Source organism: Ochlerotatus camptorhynchus, unplaced genomic scaffold, assembly GCF_037179485.1.
Source record: "Ochlerotatus camptorhynchus isolate MF236.1 unplaced genomic scaffold, CSIRO-AGI_Acam_v1.1 ptg000334l, whole genome shotgun sequence".
Classification (NCBI taxonomy): Eukaryota; Metazoa; Arthropoda; class Insecta; order Diptera; family Culicidae; genus Ochlerotatus; species Ochlerotatus camptorhynchus.
Genome location: NW_027040822.1, coordinates 870,692 through 890,800, shown reverse-complemented (window position 1 = coordinate 890,800; position 20,109 = coordinate 870,692). Strand labels below are relative to the sequence as shown.

The 20,109-nt window shown below is 40.4% G+C and overlaps 1 protein-coding gene across 7 annotated transcripts in view; it reads left to right on the top strand.

Annotated features, from left to right (window-relative positions):
* Nucleotides 1-20,109, top strand: part of nrm (neuromusculin) — a 214,271-nt gene that overhangs the window by 184,192 nt on the left and 9,970 nt on the right. For 5 of the 7 annotated variants that reach the window (XM_065230853.1, XM_065230851.1, XM_065230850.1 and 2 more), the window contains exons 16-20: nt 13,294-13,424; nt 13,574-13,696; nt 13,855-13,949; nt 14,060-14,824; nt 14,896-15,830. In XM_065230853.1, the coding sequence (XP_065086925.1) occupies nt 13,294-13,424; nt 13,574-13,696; nt 13,855-13,949; nt 14,060-14,824; nt 14,896-15,771 (1,990 nt within the window). In that variant the 3' untranslated portion in view covers nt 15,772-15,830. Of the gene's footprint in view, nt 1-13,293; nt 13,425-13,573; nt 13,697-13,854; nt 13,950-14,059; nt 14,825-14,895; nt 15,831-20,109 lie in introns of those variants that run through there. The other 2 variants (XM_065230855.1, XM_065230854.1) reach the window with 2 other exon arrangements.

Here is a 20,109-nt window from a genome sequence, read left to right as displayed (position 1 = left end):
AAAATCTTCATGTATATTCGTTAACAAGAAATCTAGGAAACAATTCTGTTGGTTTCTTACATGGTTTATCCATGTCTAATCCTAAAGACGCCATTTTTTCAAAAATAAATTGTAATGTTTCGTTTTCCCCAATGACTGGGAGAAGAAAACTCTCATTATCTGAATCAGGAATAAAATCAGCATTGCGTTGATTGAAATTTTGAATTCAGGGGGAAATTGAAATACGATTTCTTCAGCTATTTGGAAAAAGTTTTCATACGAGGACTAACAATTCGCTGAACTGAAATTTCACAACAATTTTGATAGTCTGAAAAAGCTGTAACGTAAGTGAATTCCGAATTATACGGATGAACAGGAAAATTGATTGATTGTGCAACGAAAAGAACCCGTCTTATTAATCTTAATGTTAGTACTGCTTAATTTTTTAATTTTTGATATAAAAGTAATCAGTAGTGAATAGAGAATGCACCGTATATATTGGGAAGTTGCGTGTATCAATAGTGTTCAGTGATTTTTTTACCTCTAAAAATCAATTTGTTCCACAAGTACTCTTCTTATACTCTATTGAAACATATCCCTAAGTACACGCTTTTAACGCTCTCTTATAAACTTTATTCAAACGGCCAAATGATTTATCAGATTGAGCACTAGCACTTATTAGAAAATAATACTGACATTCTCAGCAAAACTTAGAGAGAGGCAACTAGGGTATGGATTTGGATCTCCAATTTATGATCCAGTCGCTAATTGGTCGATTCTCAAGTACATGATTGTGTTTATTTTGTATTAAATGTGTGCATAACTTCTCTCTGAACTGTTAGCATTGATTTAACAAGGACAATGTTCAACAGAAACTGCAGGAGCGAGTGAAGAACCTGCGATGAAGATCAAAATGAAGCCGGATGTCCTGTCTTGCCTTAGAGCAAAACTATCACAAGAGCTCTTGTTGACAAAACGTGTGACATCTTGATGGTTTCGAAAAATCATAGCATGCTGAAATCCAAATTGTTTTTCTTTTCGTAAATTATAACACCTGCACTTGGTACGAAGGGTGTTGCAATCAAGGGGTAGGTCACTCAGCACACCAATCTTGGGTCATCTTTTTTGTCAGTGTGCGGTAAGTGTGCTGCAGTAGACTGGCCCACAAAAATTCTACTTTTCTGGCCAACCCCTAGATTTGTGCTTTTAGGGGAGAAAACCATTATTCGAAAGTTTCGGCTCATTTGGTCCTAAGATGAGCTAGCGCTCTTAGTTTGAATTTTGTATGGGGAATTTGGATAAAATACATAACATAATGACACTCCTACACTCTATCGATCCAAAAAAAAAGTTTCCTTATTCCCGATTCAGTTTTTCAAAAATTGTAGTTCAGTTTATGAGTAACACGCCAGCCCGTGTAGTGTCAAAAAGAGCTGAAACATTCAGAGAGTGCAGACACGAGTCTGGATGTTGGCCTGTGGAAAATATGAACTTTTATTTTTAGTGGTAATCTAGTTGATACGTTGCATAAGATCCCTGTATTTTGTTGCAATATACGAGCAGAATGCACATAATTAAATAATATCTCCATAATACTAACTTGAATTGTAATGCTGTCTTCGGCATAGTTGTTCCTTATGGTTTAAGCTACAAATGCTGAAATTTTGAGCTTAATGGCAGAGTTGCGACCTATCACAATCACTATCGCCAAACAGCTGATGGTAGTAACGCTTTGTACATTCCTATCAATGTGCTCGTCGAAGCTCTCTCCATGACCATCCATCGAGTTGACGAAAGAAGTAAAAAGCAACTGATGAATGTCGTCTTCTGTTGTGATCCATCACCGATCTGGTCATTCCCGACAATCACGACACTGATCTGTGCTCGTTTTGAAGCAGTTGCTGCTTTGCTTGCTTATGTGAGTGTGTTGGTGAGTGAACCCAACAGCTTCCGTTTCTTGTTGCCTGCTTTGTTTGAAACTCACACAGTCGTGCCTGCCGAGACGAACTTGGAATGCGTAGGCATTGTTTTCATTTTCTTCTGTCGTTTCGCTTTTTCTCATGATCGTACTGCAGAAGTCTACATTGTTTTTGTTGTGCTTTTCATCATCAGCAGTGAGTGTAACGTTTTGCTTGTGAGCAGCGACCATTACTGGGGATTGTTGTTTGCCATGGCTCTAACTCTCACTGCGTGACAAAACCATCTGTCAGCGATAGTCGGTTGATGCGAAGACGAGTGTCATGATATTTTGCATCACTGATGGAGAATGCTGAACCCATTATATGCACGAAAGAGTGAAGGAATATTATTTCTCCATACATTTCAACCAATATCCTCATACAAATTTAGAATCAAAAGCGCCAGCTCGTGTAACATCCGAATGAGCTGAAATTTTCAGAGAGAGGTTTTCTCATCTAATGACACTAATGTAGAGGTTGGCCCGTTGAAAAAAATGATACAAAATTTCCCCCATATAAATGTGGGCCAGTCTAGCGCCGCAGTTGTGCCGATTGTGCCGGTCATAGAGCAAGCCGGCAACCCGGTATTTCTAACACCTTGAATGTTTTGATTTGAAATCGCAAGGATAAATCGGATTCAGGATGTTTATGTTCATAGGATGATAAAAGTCCTGTGTTTTTGGGTTTTATAATGTTTCAAAGGCAGACCAGAAACCTAGCCTATCGTGCTGTGAAAAGCGACGGTCTATCAGCGGCCGGAAAGAGATGGAACCAGTGGGGAACATTGTTGGAGACCGACTATAGAGGATGATGAATAGACTTCTGTAGTTTGTTTTGTGTGAGTTGCATCATTATTTGAAGTAAGGGTTCTAATGGGATCTGAATAACTGCCTCTTTCTCTTGAGCCCACTCTAGAACCTACATTTCGTGTTTAGATCTATAAGTATTACTTTATGGGGTGGTTTTCTCAGTCTCAGACGAAAGTTTAAACGGAAAACGATAGACACTACAAACCATGAGAAAGTCCGAAACCAAACGGTCGAAACATCGAGAACGTAAAAAAACAAATCGTTTCTACTAAAAGACTGAGAAAATCGCCCCATAAAGTAATTCCAATCTCCCAGTCGAAACCACCATTAGCAGATCTATAACTAAACTGCTGGTCTGAGTTCTTCTGATATATTCAATTTGTATGTTCCTGAATATACAGTCAAATAGAACGTAATGTTGTGAACAACTTCAATGACAGTTATCCAGCAGTGCTCCCATTTTATTTACAACAACCTAATGCCTACGAGATTGTGCCGAAGGTGTGCCAAAAGTGTGCCGATGGATGTGCCCAAGCTGTGCCGAATATTATTTCGGCACAATGTCCTGAGTGACTTACCCCTTGGTTGCAATAGTTCTTTTTTCTTATTTATATGCTTTAATGTTTTCTCGAATCATTATTTTGATTTTTGCAGAAAAATTAATAGAGTAAAACTGACTGATTTTTTTCTTTTTATAAACTTCTAGTGACTCAAAACAAAAATTGAGCAACACAACAATTTATTAATGTCTGTGAAATGTTGTTGTTATGCTCATTGGTGTTTTAATCGTGCATAGCTAATTTAAAATCACGACGAGTAGCAGCTACTTGAGTTAGAGACGTATACGTGTAATACTACAGATTCTTTAATATCTTAGGAGGGGGCGACGCCGGCGTAGTGGTTAACATCCATACCTTTCACGTCAAAGTCACGAGTTCAAATCTCACCCCCGGATAAGTCACGAATGACCCAAGAGTGTTAAAGTGACTAAAAAAAAAAAAAAAAAATATCTTAGGAGTTCCAAATTGCAATTGTAGGTAATTTAAAGACATGGTGTAAAACTAACTTGTTCATGAGTTGTGGAAATTACTTAAACATTTCTAAAAAGAACTGAACTGTATCGGTTTTTATTATGTTAATATATCAGCTGGTTCTATTGTTAGGTAAAAAGGTAAATGAATCATTAAACAATGACGATGTTCCTTAATAAGTAAAAAAATCTCCTTAATATAGATCGGGTTGCTTCTTAAATGATTGATCAAAATACGTTAAAGATCTTAAAATTCTCAGTAAATATTTAAAGTACGCTTCCTAAAATAGAGAAAACTGTACATTAAGCATTTGAAAATGCTCCTTAATATGCATCGCTTTGCACCATTTTGAAGTGTAATTGTACCATATATCATCGGAAAAGCTGCTGTAGAAAGGTTAATAAGTACCATGAAATCAGCTAAAATGTTCGGTAAATCATTGTGTGCATTTGTGCATTTTTACTGAACATTTCAGCTGATATCTTTCTATTTGGGAGGTTATCCACTAAAGTGCCAGACTGCAAATGGATGTTTTTTGTTTGGAATTGTATTTTTCAGTCATAACTTCTTCGTGACTATGTGCTCTGGAGAGTTCAGCTATGATAATAAATATTAATATACATTTTAAAGCGGTAAATGGTGAACATTTTCAAGAAAACTTTGTCTATCCCCTCGGTTCTCTAAGTCATTTACAAACTGTTATAGGAGGTGACCCTGGCGTAGTGGTTAGCATCCATACCTCTCACGACAATGTCACGCGTTCAAATCTCAGACAAGTCACGAATGACCCAAGAGCGTTAAAGTGACTATAATAGAAAAAAAAACACTGTTATAAATAGACCTGTGCGCCGATCAAAATATTTTCGGCGGCGGCGTGATATGTCGTTTTCTGCCGGCGGCGGCGGCGTGGTGGCGTCACGCCGTTTGATATCGGCGGCGGCGGCGTGGCGGCGTTGGTCGGCGTGAGTTTATTTTCAATGATTTAGAACAAAATACATTTCAAACCAAGCGCACATGGACTAAAAATGCTATCCACATTTGAGTTCAGATTACCCATCATCACTAAATCGTAGGTCACTCATAGTATGAGTAAATTTTCCGACACTTTCCCGGGGAAAACTTCTCGAATATGGGGAAAATTTAGGAAAATTGTACACAGATCAGAAGTATACTAGTAGACAGACTAAAAAAACAATCAATTTTCTTAATATTCGAGAAGTTTTCCTCGGAAAAGCATTGGAAAATTTACTCATTCATTATGATTGACTTACATTTTCGCGACTGTTACTGTTAGTAACTGTTACTCAATTTTGAGCCGTCCTCATTAATAAATTATATGCTTTCATTACTCTGATACATATTTGAATCTACCCGCATTGTAGTTTTATAACTTTTTGTTTATGTAGTTGAAGATGATGTCTTTCGGATATACGTAGAAACCCAAGTTGTGTGGAGATTAAAAGAAAAGGTCAAATATCAACGTGTTGTTAATAATAGTCACTTATTCACCTTAATGTAAATCAGATCCTCGTTTGTAAGCCACTGCTTACTGCAAAACTCTATTTTTGCAAATGCTTTAATTGTCATGAATCAAGATTGTTTTATCCACATTGGATGCCTGACCGACGTGCAGATACGCTCAGCCCAGCTATGTTAAAAACTCGTGCACTTGGCATGTTGGTGGTGGGCGAACCAAGGCTGCCAACCAAGAATACTTTTTAATTTCCTTAAAGCATGGAATATCTCCATCTACAACGTTGTTCGGGTATGGAGTAATGTGCAGGTGAGGCAGAAGGAAACTCTAGTTCACTGTTTCATTCATACGGTGTTTTCGTCGGGTCGAGAGAAAGAAAGAGTCAGCTAGTTTCCTTCTGCCTCACCTATAGATCTCGCTCATCGAGATGAAACCACCAAACTGAGATTTTTGTCGTTTAATCAGCGTACCAAAGCACTATCTCGAACAAGTGTATTCATCCCTGTGTGCTGGATAAAGAAAGTGCGAACAAACATCAAAAAACTAAATGACAATCGCTGCTTCATACACGCTCCCTGAGTAACCTTAAAACTCAAAAATGAGTCAGACGTACTCATTTTCATAAGGCCTGTTCATTAAAGGAAGTGGACACCTGTTTATCAATGGCTTAGGGTTAAAACATAACGAAAAATTGTGAATTTTCGCTCAGTGCGTAAAAACATTGTTTATTTTGGCAACACACCTGGAAAATAAAAAATCAAAAGTGAGAAATTTCGAACGATGGGTCGGATCAGCTTATCAACTCGCAGATTAATTCTGCACAAATGATTTTCCGAAAAGTTGCCGTTTCGAGAACTTGCAAAAAGTGTGAAGTGCAGTAAACCTACAGTGTTCAAGATTGTTAAGAAGTTTGGAGGAACGTGTTCTCTTGAAGATTTACCGAAATCTTCGGTAAAAAATCGCAAAGAGGGGGCATCGGACTAGAAAAAGGAGCAGTTCGCCTTTTGAAATCGCAGAAACCGTGTTTCGTTCATGAAATTACTAAAAAATTGGACATTAGCATCGGAACTGTGCAGAGTATTAAAAAAACCTTACTAAATCAGAACCTACAAGAAACAAAAAGCATCTAAAAGGACGGATTCACAGAAAGCTTCTTCGAAAATATGGTCACGGAACTTGTATGACGTTTTCTTCAAAAGCCGATGGACGACGTGACGTCTACCGAAAGCATACGTATCTTCCATTGTTTTGGACGGATCTGGCATTTGCTCACTATGCTTCTGCTACGTTGGAGATGCTCAAGAAGGGAAAAGTCGATTTTGTCGAAAAAATCCAAAATCCCACAAACTGCCCTGAGCTGCGTCCTATCGAAAGATACTGGGCTATAATTAAACGGCATCTTAAGAAAGATGGAAGAGTGCTCTGTTGACTGCTTCAAGAAAATTTGGCCTGCATCACAACGAAAAGTTAAGAAGAAAGTTATGCAGAATCAAATGGGCGGTATCATGAAAAAAGTCCGAGCGTTCTTCAGAAATAAGATGTAAACATTCAAATTCACGTGAAATCGGTCATATGTACTAGGTGGGGTGAAAAGTAACCTCCTTGACCGCCAGAATGCGCTGCTACTGCAAAAAAGATTATGGTGCCTTGTTGTCTGTTCATATTAAGGCAGGCATGCCAAATTTCAGTACGATACTGTGTTTAGTTTTGTTTTGACAGCTTATTGTTGTTGACGTGTTTGATTTGACGATTTTCATTCTCTCATAAAACTTTTTTATAGGAAAAACGGCAAAGGAAACAAAAGAAAGGATGGATAAATATTATGGGGCTAATGCTCCGTCAGATTAAACCGTCAAATATTGGTTTCGAGAGTTTCGTGGTGGCCGCAACTCCACTACCGATTAAGTCCGCAGTGGCAGGTCCTTCAATGCGGTTATAGAGGACAATGTCAAAAAATACATGAAATGGTTTTGGCTGATCGGAAAGTGAAGGTACGCGAGCTAACAGATACCGCAAAGATTAGTACTGAGCCCACACGCCTTATTTTGGGCGAGAATCTGTATATGAAAAAGTTATCCTGCCGCTGGGTGCTGCGCAAACTCACTCCTGACCAAAAACACGAACGCGAGAGCACTTCGAAAGAGTGTTTGGACTTGCTGATGCAGAATCGGGCGGACTTTTGGCGTCGATTGGTAACTGTTGATGAAACCTGGATCCACTATTAAACCCCAGAGAACAGAATGAGTGCCCAGCAATAGGCTGAAGCCAGCGCGAGTGCTCTGAAGCGACCGAGGTAGGTTCGATGGGACGGAAAGGTTATGGAGTCGGTTTTCTGGGATTGTCATGGCATACTATTCGTGGACTACCTCGATAAAGGAAAGGCTATCCCAATAAACATTGGATGCAGAATAAGAGTTTCTTCAGGAAAAAATATGCTTCTTCAGCTAAAAAATTGCTTATTCAGCCTTTGTTCAGCACAAATTGTTTGTTGGGATGTTATTCAATTTAGAAGAGATCTGGTTTTAATTAAATTGAGTGGATTTTCACTCAATTTTGAGGAGCCACGAACGAGCGTGCACACACGTTCTAATTTAAACGCGTTCAAGATGCATTTTACCGAAAAAATGTCACGGATTTTTCATCGGCGTGACATAAATTTATTCGGCGGCGTGAACCATTTTACTCCGGCGGCGCGCCGGTTCAATTTCATCGGCGGCGGCGGCGTATGAAAATCGTCGGCGGCGGCGGCGTGGCGTGGCGGCGCACAGGTCTAGTTATAAATACTTTGACTGATCGATGTTCATGTATAACACTAGAAATCAAAAAAAAATTCATCTTTTAAAGCTCAAATTCCACATACACATTATGCAGCGATTCCAAACACATTATGCAATCAACGATACAGACAAAACGGTTTCTACGACTACCATGACAAATTCGCTCTGTAACATAGCTCGATCGGAGTCGTAGAAGGATAATGATGTATTGCTTGCCTGCTTTGTTGCAATATACATGGATCGATTGGAGGCGAACCAGCCCCAGGCTGAAAGCCTCCCTCATAAAGATAAATCAATCAATCAATCAATATACATGGATGAGGACATAAATTGATCTGAATCGAGAAAAGACATAACAAAAAAATTCCTGCTAACACACGTGTATCATCTTCGGCTTTACTTCGTGAAGCAGCTTATCAAAAATTTGCTCTTTTCCTCCTACCACCCTGAGTGACTTGTGTCGCACGGGCTGTTTGTCATAAAAACAAAGGAAGAAGATTATAACATTATTGCTTTCCACTTCTGACATAGCGCTATCATTTGGTTTGTTCATGGCTTGTCATTTTGTCATTTTTAGATATTTTTGATTCCTTGGGATGAGCATCAGAAAAACGTGTTTCTAGAAGCCTTATTTGCGGTTTTTGTTTTGATTCTGCGGTCCATTTCACAATGTTGCAATTCGTTTTTAAATTCTGTTTTCAATCTGAACACTTTTTCAGTAGAGCGAACAACAATTTGACAAATTATTAATTTGAGATAATTTGCTTTCTCACATTTCAGTTACATATTTTGATAAAAAGAATTTCAATATAGTTTTTTTTTACAATTGCAAGACAATTCTGTGTTCTGAGGCATAACATCTCTGATCACGCCTTCCTTCGGATGGGAAGTAAAGCCGTTGGTCCCCGGTTCATGAGTTGATGGGTCGATAGGTAGGGTCCAGGTGTGGGAGCTGCCTTCCTGGCACGTCGGTAGCATTGGTGCTCAGCACGGAAAACAAGATCGACGGAAAAAAAGGCAATCCTGGGCAGAATTTCAAAAGCAAAGTAATTTCGTGAAAAATTTCAAAGTAATTCCACGCAGTATAGGGTAGAGCAAAACATTAGCATAAGTGCCTATTTCGGTCATATCAAGCAAAAACGTGAAATATACCAATGATTTCAACGTGAACGAATCAATCATACGTCAAAACAGAGTCTATAAAAACGTATAATATGACTATTTACTCCATTCTGACTCAAGCGCTCCTAGCGAAATCATTTCCTCTGCCTTCATCCGTATGCGGAAGTGATATAAATGAAGTTTCAATATGTTTGAACAGATTTGAAATTTGAATGAAGGAATTGGAATCAAGCGCTGTTTTATACTTTGAACTATACCCCTTTGATTTGTGATTTTTTTAGAAAAACCAACGATACGCATGGAATGGTAAATAAAGGACTTTGTCTGTTATTTCTATATGGGGATGCACTTTGTGAAAACTGAAAATGGAACATGTAACAAAATTATGAAAGATTTTGAACGTTAATAACTTAGCTGCCCCTGGGCCAATTTCAATGATTTTATCACCAATCGATCAGAAATATTTCTACGCATCAAGTTTAAGACTTTATCATTTTTCAAAATGTTATTATTGAAAATTGCACGATTGTCCAACTGTTGCTATGATGATTAAAATTATTACCGATTGCCTGCGAATTTCGATTTCCCTAACACAGATTTCCAAGTTGAATTCCACCCGGTCTCACCAAACGGTGTTTTTTCAATCTCCGCGTGGTGAGTGGTGGTGTTCTCCAGTACACAACGAATGGCTTCCTGAAAGCAGCGAGCTGTTAACATAAGCATTAACATGAGTCGCTGTGGACCATCTATGCCAAGCGCGTCATACTAAATAGTATAAACAGATAGAAACCCGGTCAAATTCCTATTCCTACACAAAATACAAGCTTCTGCTGCAGTTAACAAATAACATTTATTATATAAGACCACGTAGTCCTACGTCACCATTGCGTACAACCCCATAGGGCTGTTCCTTGTAGTTTTTTAATTAGATCTTAACCCTACCACTCAGTATTTAAACACATAATATTACGGTCCCTAAATCTTCGATAAATGATTGCGCTTGTCTATTTCATAACCTGGCTACGCCCTGGTAAAAATAATAATAATGAGTTTATGGATGATCGGCCCTTATCCTGGTTTTGAATTCCAAGATCACGGATTGAACTTCTAAAGGGAGACCTGCACCAAAATTGCACTTTTTCAGTAAACCTGGGGGCTCACCCTCCAAATGATAGCTATGGGTGTAAGAAACAAACTTTTGGGAAATGTTATTTAGAGGTCGCCCCGAAGAGATTTTTGAAAAAAGACCATTTTTCATAGTACATCGAGACAGTATTTTTAATTTTTCAAATATTTGTAAAATATACCCCTAGGCTCCTCTGGAATTAGTTTTTTAAAGTCTAAATTGGTGAGTTTTCAGGTACATTATAGAATCTATTCATCAAAAGTGGGCATCAAACATGACTATATTATAGATCAAAAACATCAAAAAGTTGTGAAATTTTATAAAAAAAAAACTTTGCCCAAGACAGCTTAGCTAAATTCTAATCCGTAATAAAGTTATTTGTGATTTCATTTTTGCATATAGTTACACTTATTCGCAATATTATACAATAATATTTATTAAATAAAATTGGGAAAATGGCTCCAATGTTGGCATATCTATCAAAATATTGGATCCATCGATAAAAATCTCCTGTTCTTCAATTTTATTAGAACAATGCGGCATCTGGACCACTCCAGCAAAATCGCGACAATACAGGGTGATATTAAAAATTTTGCTTTGGTCACTCATTTGAGCTAACAGTCATCGTCAAGGGAAACGATGTCAATTGTCAATGACAATTCTGTCAGTGACGAACATGTGCAGATTTTGTTAGCTAAATTTGTTACGAAATGAAATGACTTGAGCAAAACAATTACAATTTTTCAAAAATCTCTTCGGATCTTTTACAAAAATGTTTGTTTCTAACACCCATAGCTATCATTTGGAGGGTAAGCTCTCAGGTTTCTTAACAAAGTACAATTTTGAGCCAACCTACTGTCTACGGAATAGGTTCTATCTGTTGCAGAATATATGCGGAAGCTGGAAATCGGTGTTCAGCGCCATTCTGGAATTAAAAATGATGAACCTTAATCCAAAATGATGAGAATACGCATCTGAAACCATGCAACCTTGATATCTAAGTTATAGGGTCGACCAGGAATGTTGATAATCTGTGGCTGCTGCTTATTTGGAACTCGAACACGAACTAATAAAGTGTCGCATGTCCCGCGGTATAGACCTTTTTGGAAGCGGGAAATCACGATGAGACTGGAAGTCGATGTCCGATACAATTTTGGAATCCATGGTGGCAAACATCAATAAATGCCGTCCTCAGTGCATAAAAACTCATATAGTAGAGCATCTGACACCGAAACTTGCCGTCATGGACCCCAAAATAGGGGCACATATCGGTCTTCAACGTCAAAATTCTTATAGAAGAATATACATCTTTAGGGAGACCAGAGGTTGCCAATCTTGATTCCAAAATGGGATCACTTTCTGACTGCATCTCGTCGCCTTCGTTCTAGAAGTTAGGTGGTTAATTAACTTTTTACAGATACCATAATGGGATGTTCCTTAAATACGTAGACAGCTTGGAGGGCTAGTGACGACACCAACTTGTCATAATTTTAACTGACCACTCCGAATCCAATCCTATATTTATAGAAAATCATTGATTCAGAGTGACCAGCGAACCGGGAAAATCGTTTAAATCAGGAAATAACCGGGAATTTAAAAAGTAGCCAATAAAACTGGAAAAAATCGGGAATTTGACCGGGAAAATTAAAAAACTTAACATATTCCATCAAACATTGAAATTTGAATAAGACGAATAGCAAAGAAAAAATATGCATCTTCAGCCTAAAAATGACTTATTCAGCTCTTAATTAGCCTATAACTTTGAAATCGTTTACAAAATTTTATTTTAACACATGCAACACTTTACTAAGAAATCCTTTAGAATTCTCATTAGAATACCATAAAATTCGCTTCCTAATTTTCATGAAACTTTCTTAATAATTTCATTTAAATTCTTTAAATTTTTTTTTAAATTATTCTCAGACTACGCTTTCTTTGGTAATTTTCTCGGAACTTCCTTGAAGTTCTCTTCTGAATCTCCCTCAGTATTTTTTTGAAATTATCCTCAGATAACCCTTTAAATTCTGTAAATGTTTCTTTTGAAATTATCATTAACGTTCCTAGTAAATTGGGCTAATTTTTTACCTGGAGACACTGTAAATTTTTCCAAATGAATTAGGGAGGTTAAAATTCATCTGCTATTTTTCTCACAATCCCCATGCAGCTCTCATCACAACTCCTCAAGACTTAATTAGGACTAAGACGTAATTATTCTTTGGAATTTTCAAAATACTTCAAATTATTTGAAGTCTGGAGTTATATTTTTCTAAATACGGGATCTTGGAAGACGGCAACAAACAAAATTTAACGACAAATGATAGACTATTTTTCCCGTCAAAAAGGCCACAATAAGCGACCAAAACGTCGGAGAATTTACAACTAACCGTTTGGATTACCCTTCACTTAGAAAGCCATAAAAAAGGAACCATGATTTAGACTTGTAAAATGCTTTAAAAGCTTGATAAAACATGCAATGTTACTTGGGCATGACAGCAATTCAAAATACTTTCGATTGCATCGATTTTTTGTAACTTCGTGCTGTAGTTTGGAGTTTGCACAATACAGTGCCTTCCCGATTTTGCAATACGACATCAAAAGTTTTTATTTAGTCATGTAACAATGCATTCTGGATAATTTTTAATAAATTTCCCATTTCTGATCTAACACATTAACGGCGATCTCTAAAATGTGATACATTGAATTTACTGTTCGATGGATTTTACAGCAAGGAAAGCAACGGCATCAAACACCAAGAGTTGCCAAAAAAAAACGGGAAAGCACTGTATTTTTCAACTATGTAGGCTAAGTTAACTATCATGAGGCAGATCAATACGAACTTTGGATTGCCATCTACCTGAACACTAACAAACAAATGCAGCGGAAATAGCTACCTATCCAAAAGATTAGCATAACACAAAAAAAAAAAACGGTGCCGGTGATGGTGATGGTTACATTTTACCTTATCTAGACCAATCAGACAATTCACCTGTCAACGCAAACCGTTTCAATCCACCCAGGCCCCCGTCGAAGCCCGAGCCAGACGCGTCCGAGAATATTCAACAGTATGACAAAACCGTCCGTTGGCGAATACGCCGTTTCTTCGAGAAGCGAAACAGTATCGATCTGCTCAAACTTTCAACACAAAATGGTATCATTTCAATGAAATCTACCCTCGCTCATGTTTTAATTGCTTAACATATGCTTTTGTTTTCTTTTCTGTGTGTTTTTTATGTTCTCATGTTTTCTCTCTCCAACTTCGTTTAACCGCCTGTGTTTCCGTTGTGCCTGATTTAATAGTTATTACTTATGTTAAAAAGCCTCAAGTTCCAACGGCACCCACCTCAGCCACCACCAAAGAACCGCAGCAAACAGGCGATGATAGAAATGAGAATGTACCATCAACTAGTGCAGATGTAGTAGGTATGCCCGATCTGTCATAATGTGACCTTTCTTACACTCTTCTTCAAAATATGGACAACTGATTTGCAAATTTACACACTCTTCTGAATGATTTGACTCAAATAAATGAAATGCTATTAGGTTGATGCTGAAATTTCCTTGATTTTGATATCTTTCAGTTACTGGAGAATCATCGACTGCTGGAGGATCCCAAATAGAACCAGGAGAATATGAAAACCTACCCTTCCATGGTATACAAACTCCTCCCAAGAAGGTATGTATCGAGTCAGATATAACCTAACCTAATTTTTGGATTGATTTCATCTAATCGCATTGATTGATTGATTGAAATGTTGTACCTGATTGTGTGTGCAATTGTTTTAGGCTTTCCTAGCAAAGAATAGTCTCGCTCCGGCAGTGAAGTGCCCTAACAAGTCGCTAACACCCTCCTGTTTTCCAACTCATCCGTACAACTACATCAACTATCAGCAACGTGATAGCAGTTGCAAACCGACCTCCAGTCTTTCGTCCTATAACACTAGTCAATCGACTGTGCTAACTAACCAAAGCAATATGTCCTCGCTGTCCAACAGCCAGGATTCCTCGAGCAACACTAACTCCTATCTCAGTAAGACCATAGAGCGGAAGAAACCTAGCCAGCATCAGCAGTTGCTGGACAACAGCGATACCCTTTCGACCCATAGTTTCTCTTCGGGGAAATCGCTCAAACGACCACCCGGTCTCGGTGGCACCAATGGTGAAAATAAGAAACTCATTGATCTCGAAACGGTCACCCCACTGTATGAGAATCTAACCGATTCCATCCAGATTCATGAATCTCCGATGGGAAATGCTGGAAGCGGCATCGGAGGCAAATTTGCAATTGACGGTCACGAACGGTACAAGATCAGTTTACGAAAACCGAGAAAATGTAGTAGTCGGTCAAACAGTGCCGTTTCCAATAGTTACTACGACTGTATTAAGCCCATTCCGGCACCACGACATCGGAAGTATGCGTCCACAAATTCACTTCTATCGAAGAATATCCAAATGTATAGCAACAAGCTGGATCCGATCTACATGAATCTGCCGGTCAGCTCCGGTTACGAGACGGATCCGCGTTCAAACGACGAGTTCAACAGCAGCGAGGTAAGCAGGCTTTGCCACTAACATAACCTAACAAATATAGCATGATCTAACCTGGCTTCTCCATCCCGCAGTGTCCCACTGCATACGATAACCAATACTTCGAGATCACCCAGCACCAGACTCGTATCCTGATACCGAAAGAGCTCTTCCCCGTAGATAGAAGCAACCAAGTCAAAATAAATCAATTACTGAAGAAGAATCTAGTTTCATCGAACCGACGTCACATTAAACTGCCTTTACAAAAACATCATAGCTTTAATTTCCAATCCTCCCAAACCGTGGAAGCGACTGTTCGCGATCTCAAGATCAAATCGCATTCGATTAGTTCGAAAACACTGCGAGACTATCGCAACAGTAGCAATATTAACAACAACATCAACAACAGCAGTAGCAGTAACAACATCAGTGGCGGTAGCAACAGCAACAACAACATCATCACTAGTAGCAATTTTATCAGTAGCAACAGCAGCCACAAGTTCCCGACTAGCTCCACAAATCCGTTCATCAACAGTAGCAATACCCTGGCAACTCTCAGCAGTAGCAGTAGCAGTCGTCGTTCGCTGGCAGTAGCCCGTCAGCACACGACCCTGGCAACGGCAACGCTTGCTACGGTTCGGCAGCACCCATCCAGCAGCCGATCGCAAAGTGAGGACGAAAGTAGCAGCGATCAGGAACCCATCAAGCCGCCACCCCATTTTCACCACCCACAACAACATCAACAACACCATCTGAAGCATCACCCTCAGCACAACAATCTAGTAGGAGGCACGACACACACGGCGGCGATCATCAATGCCGTAACCGCCACAACCGCACCAGTCTACAAGTATGAAACTAACTCGATAGCCTTTAAACCTATCACTCCTGTGCCAACGAGTACTCCAGCAATAACTAACTCTAAATCATCGGTTAATAATATGTGTAAAGACAAATTTGCTATTAAATAATAAAACTAAAAAAGAGACGGAAAAAAACATGAAGAAGAAACAGGATCTGAGATAACAAACTACTAACTGATTAGAACTCATTGCTTTGTGCGTGCGTTTCATTTGCTTTTGAGTTGGTTTGAATTTGGGTTTGTGCGTTACTTGTTGAATTAATGGAAGGTGCTAATGATGACATAAATGGTAGATTTCTAAGCTTGGAAAGGTAAGTAATCCATGGTGTTTCGTTATGTGAATGGGAATGGTACAGCTTCTCTTCAAAAATCTTTCCATTTTAATAGACTAACACTTGCAAATGCTTATTTTTTTTTTGAGTAAAAAAAGGTTAGGTGTTATATGGTTACAGGGCAGTTAAATTGAATGGTAACTTTTTTTCAATCAATTTAATCTTAGAAAATTTCTTGCAGAAGCAGGGTTCTACTTCGCTGTTTTGTGAAAACATAAATTATTGATTTCTATGTTCAAATCACCCTTTACTGTACTGCTGGTAACCGCAAGTCAGTTCCATCTGTACTTTTATCAATTTTGAGTTATCACCTTTGTTTAGTTTATTTATGTATGTTAATTGAGCTGTGCTATTGAAAAAATGTGGATTGTTCAAGAAAAATGAAAAACAATACCAAGTCAAATTGTCCCACAGCGAAAAATAGCCGCAAGTCTGTCCCATAAGGAAAAAAAAATCATTAAATAAACTATGAAACAACGTCACAGCAATGTTCTTAGGATTGCTTATACAGAATTAAGAATGTTAGACAACATATCGCATCATGAGATTTTACTCATTACAGATTCTGTTCACTTCCCCTAGGCTATCTAGAACATGTCCGGATGTGGCCAATGACCCTCAATATGACCGCCAAGGGATATGGCTTTGAATTCCCATGTAGTTTGATATGTCGCATGATGGATTTCGATTTAAAAAGCTTTTACCACTTCCCAGGGGATACTCGGCACGGAACATGTCCGAGTGTGACCAACATGGTGCTTGTTACTCATCATGATTATTATTGATCTTATTTTCAAATACTAATATGAATTGATTTATCGTATGGTGGGTTTGGCACGTTTTTGAAAATGTCTGGTTTCAAGACCCTTACTAGCCAGAATATGTTCCGGCCATAGCTCCGGAACCAGCGGAACGATTCCAAAAAACATTTAATAACATTCTATGCGACTGTGGTATCTTTCTACTATCATCTTACTACTTCTCCGCGGAGTTCACGAGGATGTGCTCCACGGTGGCTGGCACTCCGCAGGATTCACAGGTCCTCCGGAACGGTGTTCCTCCGAAGTTGTGGGAGACTCTGCTGTGCCCGGTGCGCAGCCTTGACACCACTCGCTGTTCTCGTAGGTTTGGTCGATCCTTCCAGGTTCCGGTGGTCGCCTTGATCTTCCGAAGATGGTGTGTCCTGTTGTTCCTCCACTCGGTGTCGCAAGCTCTCGAAATCGTCCGCTTAATCCACTTTTTGACATCTTGGAGCGGTACATTGCCGCTGGACCTGGGTCCGGTGTGGCCTGAGCCGGCGAGGTAGTTGGCTATTAGGTTCCCTTGGATCCCGCAGTGACCGGGTACCCACAGTGAATACTGTGTTGGGCGGCGCGTGCTTTACCGTTCCTTGGATCCACGGATGTTTCGGTGTTTCTGTTGTTAGGGCCAACGCTGTGTGAGTCAATTACGACTAAAATCGGCCGGTTGGACGGTAGCTTAACCGCGTGGAGAATGGCCGCTGCCTCAGCTGAGAACACCGAGCATTGGGTCGGGAGCGATCTGCTCACAAGCAGACCATCTCCGGAGACCCCCATTCCCACTCCGCTCCTGGAGAGAGAGCCGTCGGTGTACCTAACTTCATAACCTTGGTAGTGCGCCCCGAGAGTTTCGACAACTGTCCGGCGTAAAGCCAGCGAGTTGTCTCCTGCCCTGAAGCGGTCCTTGATTCGGCTGTCAATTTTAATCTTGCGTGATTGCCAACTTTTGTCTCCATGCCAGTGGACCCTGGCCACTGGAGGGAGATCTACGTCGGCGGCCGTGCGGAGGAGTCGGTTCGCCTCGTCGAGGAGAACGATCATGTTGCTTCCCGACGTTTTAGCGAGAAAGGCAGCGGCTTTGGTAGCAGTAGCTGCGGTGCGGTGCTGACGCATGCAGCGTCAACCGGGGTAGAGGGCAGGAGACCGGAGACTTTTCGAACGTTGCCGTTGTACACCGGTTCCAGAATCTGGACGGCTTTCTCGGCGGCAAGGCATGTAATCTCTACACCGTACAGTAGGCGACTGTCGATGATGGCTCGAGCTACGCGGAAGCGGATTTCGCGATTGTTGGATCGGTGGGGGCGGGAGATGGTCTTAATCAGGTTGGACCAACTGTGACAGTCCTTCTTTACTTGTTGGAAGTGAGGCTCAAAGCATAAATTCCGATCGAGGAGCACTCCCAAGACCCTCACGGTATTTTTAGTCGGTATTGCTTGTTTTTTAATCATGATGGGCTGTCCGTTGTTGCGATGCCTGGTGGTACATATATGGCAGCGCACGCTCTTGCCGGCGGAAAGCTGGAAACCAACAGAGTCAGCCCATCTGACCACCGAGGAGACTGCCGCTTGCGCTTTCAGTTTCGTCCTCTGCAGGGTGGGACCCACCGTTACAATGAGGACGTCATCCGCGTAGACGAAGATGTAAACGTTCTAGGGTAGTTGGTCAAAGACCCCATTCATGGCCACCAGGAAGAGGGTGACCGCGATTACCGAACCCTGAGGCACTCTGGTTTCCTCACTGAAACTTCCGGATTGCACGTTTCCAACCGAAACCCTAAAAGATCGGTCGGTCAGAAAGTTCCGGACGAAGTGAAGGATGTGTCCTTTCAGGCCCCAATCAGCAAGCTTCTTCAATACAGCTGGTGCCCATGTTCGGTTGAACGCTTTGGAGATGTCCAGTGAGACGATCTCCGCGTGATGACCTTGGTCCTTTGCCTCCTTCAGGACTTCCCCAAGAGTGGTGAAGTAGGTGGAAGTGCCATACCCTTGCCTGAAGGCGTGCTGCCGATGGTCAATCAGCCCCTTGGCCTCAAGATATTGCTTCAGCCTCCTGTTGACCATCCGTTCCAGGACTTTCGCCATGCAGCAGGTCAGTGCAATGGGACGGAACCCAGTAATGTATTTGGTCCCGTTATTGGTTTTCACTAACGGTATAACGAGGCTTCCTCTCCAGTTTTCCGGGTATTCTTCAGCGGTCCAGAGTTGGTTGTAGAGGTCGAAAAGTTTTGTTTTGCCTTCGGGTGGCAGCGGGTAGCCGATTTCGTCCGGTCCAGCCGAGTTCCCGTTGCTCCGACTGAGAGCGAACACGAGTTCTTTCCAGGAGAGTGGGCTGTTGATCGGTAGGTCGTCGTTGTCTGGAGGAATTCCGAAGGTAGACACAGAGGAGAGAGAGAGGAGTGGACTCACTGTCGGAAGCTTTTGCTGTACTCCGAGATGCCGGATAGTTTGGCGAAGTATTTGCCCAGTTCGTCTGCTACGACAGTTGGATCAGTGATGGTGACGGCGTCTGTTCGTATCTGAAGCGGAGATGATCGCCGCTTGCCGCTAAGGGCGTTGATGTGACTCCATAGCTCCGCTGACGATTGTTCGGCGTTGATACTCTCCAGAAAGTCCGTTCTGAGGCATAGCCTTCATGTGTGGGAGCTGCCTCCCTGGCGTCGGTAGCATTGGTGCTCAGCACGGAAAACAAGATCGACGGAAAATAAATCAAGGAAAAAAAGGATGCCTTCTATCACATTGCACATTTATTTTTTAAATTATTCCTCCAAAATAAGTGTATAATGAGAAAGCTTGAATGCCATTTTCTCAATTCCAGTTTATTGCAGATGGGACTGACTTTCGGGCAGTATAACTGCTATTACACACTGAGAAATTTTTTCCGGACTTTCAACAGCTTAATTGGTTGGGGAAAAAACAACATTTTAGTTCATTATTTTTAACGCTTCAAAACAAGAAAAACTTCACCGCAATGGGAAGACTCGATTATGTAATCAAGCTTCACAGTGTTTTGAAATTAAAATTTAGTAAAACAGCTTTTGAATCGAGGGTCAAACGAACATTCAGCTGTTGAAAGGTCGGTAAAAATTGCCAAAGTCGGTAATGATTTCTAAGTGTGTAGATGCAATTGGAACAAATGTAGGCAACGAATAGATGATAAAATTTAATTTGTCTTTTATTTTACAAAAAAATCATTGATATATTGTAATGTAGCCTCAATTATCTCCGTTCATAAATTAATTGGTAATATAATTATATAATTTTGCAATATGACCACTCGCGCAGACAGGCCAAAAATTGGTCAAATCCATACACAGTA